Below are 13,038 nucleotides of genomic sequence, written 5' to 3'. Positions count from 1 at the left end.
TAGACACCAAATAGCAGTAACAGATTATAAAATGTTACTTATACTATGGTAGTAGCTTCTTTAAACAAAGCTGACCTTAGTCTATAATGATCCATTTTACTTTGATGTTAACAATTGAAATGTCTTGTACATTAGACTCCAATTTTATCTCAAGCAGATCTTTCTTTATTTCAGAAAAAAGTATAGGTTTTTAAGCTTAATGGATCTAGCAATTCAACAAAAACATAAATTACCCTAACCTACATTTGATTCATTCACTATAGGGTTTAATTATGGCAAGCCGTTCTCGTCAAAATTATGTTTAAACCATTTTTAGAAAAATTTACACACTGAGAATTACAAAAAAAGCACACTGAGATTTAAAAGCTTCAAAACGCACACTGAGAATTGAAAATTACACACTGAGAATTGAAAATTACACACTGAGAATTGAAAATTACACACTGAGAATTAAAAATTACACACTCAGATTTCATTAAGACGCACTGAGATTACAAAAATGAAAAACGCACACTGAGAATTGAAAATTACACACTGAGATTTCAAAAAGACACACTGAGAATAAATAAACTGAAAACACACACTGAGAATTTGTAATTACACACTGAGAATTTAAAATTACACACTGAGATTTGTGCGCACTTTTTATGCGCACATACCTTATTAGCATCCTTAATCTGAATTTATTACAAGCTTAAAACAACAAGGGGACAGAACTCATTAGTCCTTCGATTTGGTTCCAAATTATTAATAATTTTTTTTTTAGAAAAACAAGAACAAGAAAAATACCCACTTACTCTTATTACAAAATATAACCAAATGGTGAAACACTTTATTAAAATTATAAGAAAACATTGGAACAATCTAAAAACGAATGCAGTGAAATGTTTACTCAAGTGTCTATTATAGCATATAAACGTAACAAAAATATAAAAGATTAACTAGCGAAATCAGGGAAACAGTTGGACGAACTTTGAAAAGGGACACATGTTTAATTACTGGTAGTAATGATCTGAATTATAGGCAACAAACTTATGAATATGAGCAATGTTAAGTCTTGAAATTTATTACGAATGTTGGTTGAAGGAATCGCATTTCATTATAATGACAAGAGTTCTTGAGATAAAGATATCAATTTGTTGAATTATTCATCTCATGAATATTCATTAGTAATTTGCATATTAATCTCAGTGTGTATTTTTGAAATCTCAGTGTGTAATTAACAATTCTCAGTGTGTGTTTTTCAATTTATTTCATCTCAGTGTGTCTTTTTAAAATCTCAATGTGTAATTTTGAATTCTCAGTGTGTGTTTTTTATTTTTTTAAATTTCAGTGTGTAATTTCGATTTCTCAGTGTGTTATTTTAGGTTTTTAAATCTCAGTGTATATTTTTTTCGAAAAAAGGGTTTAAACATAGTTTTGACGAGAGAGGCTTGCCATATTTAATCCTTGATCTTATTTATCACTTCAATCATTTTATAATTTAATAATGTAAATGAAGAGATTGAATCAATAAAACTTTTGGTGTCATCCTAACATACAGCAACAACTTGTATGAACTACATTGCATTCCTTTATTCATAAAAATAACATCAAAAACATGTATGACCTACATTGCAGTTCTATTTTCATTGAAATAACATCAAAAACAAGTATGACCTATATGCAGTCCTATATTCATTGAAATCACAGCAAAAACATTATTGACCTATATTGCAGTCCTATTTTAATTGAAATCAAATTGACTATCAACCTAGTTTTGCACATTTGATTGTGGGAAGAGGAGAAAATTAGTGAAAGATAACTTTGTAAAACTTGAAAAGCATGATGTTACAAACTAATATCTCCAATCAAATTTCCAATCAGTATTTTCCATAGAAGTAATATATCATTTTACAAACCTGGTTTGACAATTTGAGCCTTTTCCAGTCCTGCAATACTCTGTACCAATCTGACTTGATGTTCCTCTGGCATGGTACAGGATATACCATTAGGGTATATAACATCACTGCTTAAACCTGAAAATATACATCACAAAACAGATAAGTAAAAGGAATCAGCATGTTTATCATAGTGTGAGAACTTTGTTATTTTTTTTTTATCCTTTTTAAGTTGGTAAAATGGAGGTTTTTTTCCTTTCTTTTTTTTACAGACTATTGTAGATTCATTATTATTCATTGGCTACCAATTTTCGTGGTTTTCGTGGGTACAGGTGAACCACGAAATTAGATGTTCAACAAATTTCTATAGGATTGTATGCAGACTTGGGCAAAACAACTAAAATTTAATATCCACGAACATGCAAGTATTCCTTAATCCAAAAAAAATTGGTACCCACGAAAATAAATGAATATGCAATATTTGATAAATTGAGTCTCATGCCAGGATTGTCATTTGTATACAACTCACTGATTGTAAGAGCTGTTGAGGATGATGACATTGCAATAAGTATTTTATACAGTCTAATTTCATCCATTGGTCATCCTGTTCAAGTGATCAGAAACTGTTTGTTTCAGATTTATCTATACCTTTTGGTAAACATGGTAAAGGTGTATGGTATTATCATGTCTTGGCCTACCTAAGATTTGTGAAAGGAATGGTTAGGACATCATGCTTTTTAGTTAAAAAAAAATATCCTTCATTAATAAGTTATTAACCCTTAACCACAGATGCAGGAGACTGTGTCATTCAGTCACACACAAAGCAGCTCAGATATAATATCTAACTTATCTTTCACACTGAGATTAAGATAACATTTACAATGATAGTGCATAACTCTGGAACTATTAAAGGACACGTTTCATTTGCCTTTCATGCTCTCATAAACTGAAGAAAACTTCATAGATATCAAGAAACTTTCTGATTTTTTTTTTAGATCTTATACACACCTGATAAAACAGCAATCATGTATCTACCTCTACCATTCATATTAAATATTATCAGCTATCTTAGCAATACTATACATTCAAATTCTGTTTAAACGACCTTCAATGCATGTATGATTGCTGTTTAGTGTGAGTCTAGGATCTGTGTTGAAGTCAGTACTTTGACCTATAATGGTTTACTTTTACGAATTGTGAATTGGTTGGAGAGTTGTCTCATTGACACTTATACCACATCTTCATATATCATTAATAAGAAAATATAGGTCAGCAGAAATACTTGTCTTTCTATCAGGAGCATATATGGGACAAAGAACCAAATAACATTGTAATGCTTGACTGAAAATTATCAAAATATGTCCTTGTTAATACTAAGTTTCTTTGTAAGCTTCTTTGTAAGCAGCAATTTTCTATCAAGGAAAAATCATGATAAATTAAGAAATGTAAGCTCTGAAATATCTTATCAACTAGCAGATACATACTTCACATGCAGGGTGTGGTGTTATGTTATGCTTCATATTTAGAAATGGAAAGTTCACAATTGGAAAGTTCACACTTGGGAAGCTGAAATAATCTATGTAGTCAACAAGTTTTGTTCTAAACTTCACCTTATTGTCAATTTTTAAATGTAAGTCAAGATATGAGGCAGATGATCCTTTATTTCCAGTTTGATGGAATAAATGAATTCAACATAGTGACACCAAACTTTGAATTATTAAGTGAGAGAACATAATTTTTATAGTGGAACTTTAAGTTGAAGGCTAATGCTAGCTCCTTTTTATTCTTCCTAAGAAGCTTCTGTATGAAGGCTGCCACAAATAATTAAAGGAAAAAGTCAACGGGAAGAAGAGCACATTTGTTTCCCATTGGATACTAAGACATACATAGGACAGATATTAGAAGACATACAAGTATCACTGACACATAACATAACCAAGAATAGTTTAAACTATACTAAAATCCTCAGACAAAAAAACCTGTCAAATACTCTGTCATGTTGGTTAGAAAATTGGTAAAGTTTATCATGTATCAAATATACAACTTGATGAGAAGGCTTTAGATCACCCTAAGCCTAAACAATATTTGTTAACAATAATTTAAAATTTGAATAGATTTCTTCATTACATAATAATTTAACTGACATCTGCAGAACTGCATGGTTTTGGTTATTAACCTTACAATTCCTGGTACATAAACAAAGATCCAGACTTTCAGAAGAACATTAAGATATTTTATATCAATTTGTTACATAATGACAAAATGGTTGGTTTAATTTAAACATAAGATTTATCTGTTCTCATCAAGCCCAATAAACTGTAGAAGATAATCTGTTACAGAACAATAAATCTGTATGCATCCAGTCAAAGGAAGCATGCAGACCTTCCCATTATAAGAAACTCAATTTACTGCATATTCTAATTACAATGTTTATCTTTTCAAAGATGTCCTATAAATCTGATTAGATGGTCTGTAAACAAGAGTGCATTAAATGTGACTGCCATGTAGAACTAATATGCACATTCTATTTTACAGGTTTTGATGGCTGAATAAAACAATCATGGTAAGACAATGACCTATTTCTGTCTGGTGAAAACAGAAACCACACTCAAAATCCTTGATCTAGTTCTATACTTATATACCTACATGGGTCCCAACATTTGTTGCTTTAATATCTGAATAAATAAACAAATGAAACAAAAGGAAAGGATTATTTTTAACAGACTATGTTGGTACCTCCCATACCCTGCCTAAAGGGAAAGAATATATGTATAACTCAATGTATAATTCAGTAGTTCATTGAAATACATGTACATTAAAAATGCTCAGATAGCATGATTAGAAAAGCCAATTCTGTAATTTAAATCAGTGTTTCAAGCTGTTTATTTACTATTTCAATGGTCTAAGGGAAAGATTTTTCTTCATTATTTTTTGAAAGATGTATTGTAGTGTATTTCAAAAAATAATGAAGAAAAATCTTTCCCTTAGACCATTGAACTAATACTTTTACAGTTTTTTGCTTGTCAGAGAGTTAATATCTACTAGGCAATATTTCAATATTTGCTTTTTTATATTTACTGCAGGGTTTGTTACTCGTTAATTTATGTATCATTGTCATTTTGCTTCGTTTCTTCTGTTACCTTAATTACAGACTCAGACTTCTCTTAAACTGAGTTTTACTGTATACATTGCTGTGCATTTTTTTTTCTACATTAGCTAGAGGTATTGGGGAGGGTTGAGATCTCAAAAAACATGTTTAACCCTACTGCATTTTAGTGCCGGTCCCAAGTCAGGAATATCCTGCCCTTTGTTAGTCTTGTATGATTTTTTAATTTTAGTGCATTAAAATATTTTGGAGTTTAGTATAATGTCCATTATCACTGAACTAGTACACATTTTTTATTAGGGGCCAGCTAAAGCACTTCTCCTGGTTTGGGATTTTCTTGCTGTAGCTGTATTGAAGACCAATTGGTGGCCTTTGGCTGTTTTCTTCGTTTTGGTCAGGTTGTTGTCTCTTTGACACATTTTTCCATTCTCAATTTTACATAAAGATCTGGTCAAATACCTTCAGGTTCAAGCCATATCTGATGTGTTCTTCCTTTAAATCTCAACACTTTAGATTCTAATGAGGGACAAAATCTGAAAATATAAAGTAATTATATATCTAATTTGTTTTACATGTGTATATATTACACTGTGACAATATACCTACATGAGACAAGCTTGTAAATCCAACAGAAATCTTGAAAAAACAGATATTACAGAAACAGGCCACTATAATTAAAACTATTTCTCTGCACTTGCTCTTAATTTTCTTTTTGTTGTTTATAAAAAATTAATATGCATCGCAAGGTATCAAAACAACTAAACAAAAAAGAGAAGCAAGTCACTGTGGAGTACTCAATTTTAATTATATTTTAAGTTATTATATTGTGAATTAGGTCATTTTTTGGCCCTTTCAATTCAAAAATCACAAAATACTATGAACAATATCTATCAAGTAACATCAATAAGATGTTTACACCACATTATATACACAAGAAGATGTGGTATAATTGTCAATGAGACAACTCTTCACAAGAGACCAAATGATACAGAAATTAACAACTAAAGGTCACCATGCTGCCTTCAACAGTGAGCAAAGCCCATACTCACATAGTGAGCTATTTAAGTTATATGAGTAACAATAAAATTGATACTTGGTTTTTACTGTTTAATGTTGTTATATGAGTAACAATTAAGTTTTGATATTTGGTATTTGCTGTTTTATACCATGTATACAGCATTCAAGTATAAGAGTATCAATTTTTGAATACAGGGTCTGATTTAGCATTTTGAGCTAGGATCACAGATCTTCTCACAAACTGTTGAAATGTCAGCTAGCATGTTCAAAATGTGATTAAGCAATGTCAGTCTTGTAGAAAGCATAGTATCTTCAAACCATTAATACTATCATCCTAAATATGCATCTACTACTTGTCACTATACATTTCAGTTGGGAATCAATCCATACAAAAATAGTTGACCAAAATGTCAGTATAAATAACAACATCTTGTAACAGTATTGATGTATAACTCTCAGAATATCCGTTTATCTAAAGCTTGACAAATAAATGTAACAAACTTTGTGCAGTGTCAGTGCAATATGAATAATGTCCAGAATTTCCATTTAAAGTGATTTTATAAAACTTGATTACAATGAAGGAAATCAATGGAGCAACCAATCAAAATATACAGGGATAAAATCTTTGTCAATAGGGACAATCTATCTTTTTAATACTGTTTAATTATCAATGTCTGTCAGGTTCAAAATGAAAAGTTTTTATCAAGGGGAAAAAAAAACAGCATTTCAATGGAAAACAAGGAAAAGCTCAAGTTTTCTTAAAAAATTGAGAATGGAAATGAGGAATGTGTCAAAAAGACAACAAACCGATCAAAGAGTATCAAACAGTTGAAGACCATACACCAAAATTCCCCATTACTGTACATATCAGTTTTAATAGTAACAAACAGTTGAAGGCCATTCACCAAAATTCCCCATTACTGTACAATCAGTTTTAATAGTGTCAATTTGATATTGACAATATTTTAAGATGGACAAAAAATTAGATCTCAATCTTTATGTAATTTACTGAAAAGCTGCATAAAACAATGAAATTAGTATTTAAAATGAGAGTTCTAATTCATGTGATATTATTATAATTCTGTCATATGATAAATTAAAGTCATATAATAAATGAACGACCGGTGAAAAATAATGTTATTCCAATTCTTGAACCAATGCATACAAACATCATAAACTTCTGTGCACGATTTTATCATTTTTTCCCGCATAAATTTCGTATAATTGTCAAATTTTTTTCAATCGGTCCGACAGTGTTGTTGTGAAAATATGACAGGTAATTAAAGTTCTTGTTTTGATGCCAAAGTTAAATGATTGTCACTTGTTTGTCAACAAACAACAAAAAAGCATGAAAATTGAGCAGGTGTTTAATATGTACAATCAGATAATAGTTTATTTTAAGGACATCCATGCATATTGCGATCACCGGATTTTTACGAGATGGGTCACACTGAGGTCACTTTGCATACGGAAAATATGTCCGGAATTGCTTCATGGAAGGAAGCAATGAAAATAAAGTAAACTTCTTCTAATTATGAACAAATTAAAGAATTTTCTTCAGAAAAAAGTATGTGTACATAAGTTTTATTATGAAAACTATCCATTGACTTATAAAAAACACATGCATTATTTTTTTTTTAATTTGAGGTTTCTTATGACTTTAATAACATAACAGAGTACAAATAAATGTAATTGCAAAAATTTCGTAAATTTTAAAACTTGAATTACACATGTTCTAAATCATCAATAAAATACAGTGACTCCATTTCCTTCACTTCATTCAAGAAAATTCCAATTAACAAATACAATTTGAATCATGGTAGTTAGATGTATGGAGGAAATGGCCTGCAGTCCCATACATTGTAATTAGAATCCTCACTGAGAACTATGTCAATAACATTAAGTCCAAAGCAGTGGGTTGGAATTACACTTGAACAGCAGAACCAAAAACAAAGTAAAATTAAATGCGAAAAAAACCCAAAGAAGCAAATAATTCTACGGCATCATTGACTGTACTTTTATTTCTCTCCAGTTATCAGGTCTCTTGCATATTGTATGAAATCATCGGACATCACAATATGTATTATTTCAAATCAAACAAGAGTCTGTCATAGCAACAGCAAACCAAATTTTTGAACAATTATTTGTGTCCTGGCATTTTTCAATATCACAAGGACCATAACTCCTGAACAGTGAAATTTTCAACATTTATCTTGACCTCCATTTTGTCATCAGTTACAATGTTTGACATATATATATTAAAATTTAAAAAGCTTTGGTTGAGTGGTTCATGAGTAAATGAACATACACTGATTGGCAGTCGCCCACCAAGATGTCCCCCTTGCCATTCATCTCCAAATCAGTAACTGATTTTTACTTCTCAAATATGGTTAACTGATTGGCAGTCGCCCACCAAGATGTCCCTCTTGCCATTCATCTCCAAATCAATAACTGATTTTTACTTCTCAAATCTGGTTAACTGATTGGCAGTCGCCCACCAAGATGTCCCTCTTGCCATGCATCTCCAAATCAATAACTGATTTTTACTTCTCAAATATGGTTAACTGATTGGCAGTCGCCCACCAAGATGTCCCCCTTGCCATTCATCTCCAAATCAATAACTGATTTTTACTTCTCAAATATGGTTAACTGATTGGCAGTCGCCCACCAAGATGTCCCCCTTGCCATTCATCTCCAAATCAGTAACTGATTTTTACTTCTCAAATCTGGTTAACTGATTGGCAGTCGCCCACCAAGATGTCCCCCTTGCCATTCATCTCCAAATCAGTAACTGATTTTTACTTCTCAAATATGGTTAACTGATTGGCAGTCGCCCACCAAGATGTCCCCCTTGCCATTCATCTCCAAATCAGTAACTGATTTTTACTTCTCAAATCTGGTTAACTGATTGGCAGTCGCCCACCAAGATGTCCCCCTTGCCATTCATCTCCAAATCAGTAACTGATTTTTACTTCTCAAATCTGGTTAACTGATTGGCAGTCGCCCACCAAGATGTCCCTCTTGCCATGCATCTCCAAATCAATAACTGATTTTTACTTCTCAAATCTGGTTTTGAAGATAAATTGATTGATTGGTGTTTAAAGACATTTTCAGCACAATAATACACATGACAGGTGGAATTCAGTGTTTATTAGTGGAGAAAGCAGGTTGTGTCCTGAGAGAACTACCATAAAACTGCAATCATATTCAAAGACCACTCAAGACATTGGCTAACATTTGTATGATTTATGCTGTAATTATAATAGTTAAATACAACTGGCACATTATCTTAGCTATAACTCATACCCAGACAGATTAGTGAAAATTACCCAGGCCAAGTCTTCCTTAGAGTAATAGGCAAAACAAACAAACCAATTTGTAAAAGTACTTCAAGCTTCATGTTAAAAATTCTAAAATCAATAATCAGATTGTCAAAATTTAAGTATTTCATAATATGCATTTTCTACATTTATAATAATTTTGGAATCTTTAGAATAGTTTTCAGTACTTTTTATAGAGCAATTATCTTTTTTCAGCTCATAATATATTTCTAATTAATATCAGCACATATCCCCTCATAAATCATAATGACCTTGGCACTGTAACATGGTGATAACATATTGTGTTATATAATATGATAAAAACTATGACAATTATGTTCATTTTTGATCAATGTTAAATGGGCTGACACTCAGAATTGGCAGAGTAACAATGGGAAAACCATCTACCATATTTTTGCTCTTCAGTCAGCTGAGAGAGAAATCATGACGGAAAATATGAAAGCATTTAAGACCTATTGGTTACCTTCTGCTGTTGTCTGTTTTATGGCTGTGTTGTTGTCTCTTTGACACATTCCCCATTTCCATTTTTTATTTGTTGGTACCTCATTGATTCATTTGTCATATTTAAATCAAGCAATGTGAGTGCTGCAATATGGACCATCTTCTTAATTTGTTCACATGTAAGAAACAGTAACTGTTGGTGGCTAAAACTTGTAATACATGCTACTGGACATTAGGCACTAATCTATTATAATCATCAAAATGTGATTTTATTTAACAGTATTGTGTGAAATATATGAATGAACATTAATAAGGTTAAGGAGTATAGACAGAGGAAAAATCATGTTTTAGTTCAAAGTATGTCTGACTCCTTCACACCTTTGACAACTTTCAAGAAATTATTTTACACATTTATTGTAATGTTCTGATGCAAGAAATATTAACTCTGAATGTAATGACTTATATAATAAATATTATCTGCCAATCTTCTGTAGATATTTTATGCAATAAAATATTAATAACATTAATCATGCAGCCTTCACTAATTCAATAAAGGTTTAATTACTATAATATTATTAATTATTCAATATCACACGGTGAGAATTAATAACCAAAGTAAGAAAAATATGCACTGTCATAAATAAATAAATAAAACAAAAATAAAATAAATTAAACACTATTCAATTCATTATTATTAACAAAAATAAGAAAATATGTATGTAATAAACAAATAAATAAAATAAACAATGTTTAATTCATCTTATTGCAAACTTCTTTAATAGATAAAAGATCCCTGAGTTCCACTTGTAGAAGATATAGTAAAGTATTATAACCTTGACAAGTTTTTATCACCAGTCTCGGCAGTCTAAATAGCTACATGCTGAGACTTTCTGTCTTTGAGGTATTGCCAAATACTTTACTTTCCAACTGAATGAGAAAAACAAAAATTGAACATTGTCTTTTTCTTGAGAATAGCTTGTATTTTGAAATGCATCTGTTTATTATTTTTATGAATTGTACTGAAGCTCCTGTCCAAATTTTGAGGCTAGAGAGTACATGTTCAAAATCTAGGTTTCAAACATGTGGGGTAAACAGATTATAAGACTGTACAAAGCGTAAGAATTTCTCATTTTCTTTTCTTGTATTAATCATTTTTTATAAAAACATATGCATGTGTCTGATCATCATAAACATTTATTGAACTCATTTCCATAAATGTACGTTAAAGTAAACCAAAACTTTATTCTGATGGCCTATCATGCTGCTATTTTTCTAGAAATCAAAAAGAGTTCTATCATTTTTAATGCCAAATTGCTGTATGCATGGCTGACAGACTATCAAGTTTGCAGTACAATGACAGATGAAGATGAATGACATCATCTGCCCACATGTCCTCCTCTATTGACAGGACCATTACCAACATATCAATTATCTTAATCCACTAGCAATGGATTTATTTTAACTATTAATTTCTTTCACCACTTAAAATTCAATTTAATCATTTCCAAATCAAAAGTGTTCAACATCCACAAATTAGTATTTTTTTCTAGATATCTTAGCTGTAAAATGAGGAAAAGCAGTTTTTTGAAAACTTCAATTTTTAACAGGTTTGAGATAACATAGGAGAATAACAGTCATATGTGATATTTGCAAATGTTCCATACCAAACTGATACCTCGACAGAAATTGTACTAGCTGTAACAGGTTTAAACAAGCTGAGAGATTTTGTGAAGACATCAACAAGAAGCATGTCTATCATAAGTTTGATCATATAACTTCAAGTTTACAACAACAAAAAATTGAGAGAAGCTTATTTCAAAAACAATTAATCTATTCAGAATCAAAGATTTCCTCTAGTGGCTTTAACATTGTTTTCATCTGAATGGAACTAACTTAATAACGATATCATTCAGAATCCCTTACACATACCTGTACTGTAAAGTTTCAACTGATTGGCTTAATTAGAAAAGTGTTTTGAAAGAACATATATAAACTTAGAATGTCAAATATCAAGTGATGGAATTAGCTCACTTTGCCCCACTTTGTTTTGTATTGAACTCTTATGTTTTGATAATAATTACTGTTAGGCTTTGCTATTGCACTCAGCTTCCAGGTTTTGGTAATGTACTTTTGGGGTTTGTCATTGTACTTTTAGGGTTTGTTATTGTACTTTTAGGTTTTGTTATTGTACTTTTGGGGTTTGTTATTGTACTTTTGGGGTTTGTTATTGTACTTTTAGGGTTTGTTATTGTACTTTTAGGTTTTGGGGTTTGTTATTGTACTTTTAGGGTTTGTTATTGTACTTTTGGGGTTTGTTATTGTACTTTTAGGGTTTGTTATTGTACTTTTGGGGTTTGTTATTGTACTTTTAGGGTTTGTTATTGTACTTTTAGGTTTTGGGGTTTGTTATTGTACTTTTGGGGTTTGTTATTGTACTTTTAGGTTTTAGGGTTTGTTATTGTACTTTTAGGGTTTGTTATTGTACTTTTAGGGTTTGTTATTGTACTTTTAGGTTTTAGGGTTTGTTATTGTACTTTTGGGGTTTGTTATTGTACTTTTAGGTTTTGGGGTTTGTTATTGTACTTTTGGGGTTTGTTATTGTACTTTTAGGGTTTGTTATTGTACTTTTAGGTTTTGGTACTGTTTTTTATGTTTTGGTATTATTTTTGGTGATTGCTGCTGTACTTTTATGTTTTGGTACTGCTCTTTTAGGTTTTGATATTATTCTTTTATGTTTTGGTATTGTACTTTTATGTTTTGGTACTGTACTTTTATGCTTTGGTATTGCTACAGTTCTTTTAGGTTTGGGTACTGCACTTTTATGTTTTGGTATTATACTTTTAGGTTTTCGTATTGTGCTTTTATGTTTTGGTATTGCTAGTGTACTTTATGTTTTGGTATTGCTACTGTACTTTATGTTTTGGTACTGTTATTTTATGTTTTGGTATTGTTCTTTTATGTTTTGTTATTAAACTTTTATGTTTTGTTATTAAACTTTCATGTTTTGATATTGCTACTGTACTTTATAGGTTTGAGTTCTGCACTATTATATTTTGGTATTGTACATTTGCGTTTTGGTATTGCTATTGTACTTTTGTGTTTTGGTAATGCACTTTTATGTTTGTTTTAGTTTTATAATTTTATGTTTTGGTATTGTACTTTTAGGATATGGTTTTGCAGTATTAACTGTACTTTTATGTTTTTGTATTATACTTTTATGTTTTGGTAATGTACTCTTATGTTTTGGTATTGC

General features: G+C 30.7%; 1 protein-coding gene across 1 annotated transcript in view; it reads right to left on the bottom strand.

Moving 5' to 3' along the window:
• The window catches only part of LOC143075072 (5-taurinomethyluridine-[tRNA] synthase subunit MTO1, mitochondrial-like), a gene marked incomplete at its 5' end in the record, with an annotated part of 97,942 nt that overhangs the window by 21,743 nt on the left and 63,161 nt on the right, over window positions 1-13,038 (bottom strand). The window contains 2 exon segments of the mRNA XM_076250332.1: window positions 1,902-2,018; window positions 5,446-5,519. Coding sequence (XP_076106447.1) covers window positions 1,902-2,018; window positions 5,446-5,519 — 191 coding nt within the window.

Source organism: Mytilus galloprovincialis, chromosome 5 (assembly GCF_965363235.1).
Source record: "Mytilus galloprovincialis chromosome 5, xbMytGall1.hap1.1, whole genome shotgun sequence".
Lineage (NCBI taxonomy): Eukaryota > Metazoa > Mollusca > Bivalvia > Mytilida > Mytilidae > Mytilus > Mytilus galloprovincialis.
The sequence above is the reverse complement of the archived record's forward strand: the minus strand, read 5'-3'. Positions and strand labels throughout refer to the sequence as shown.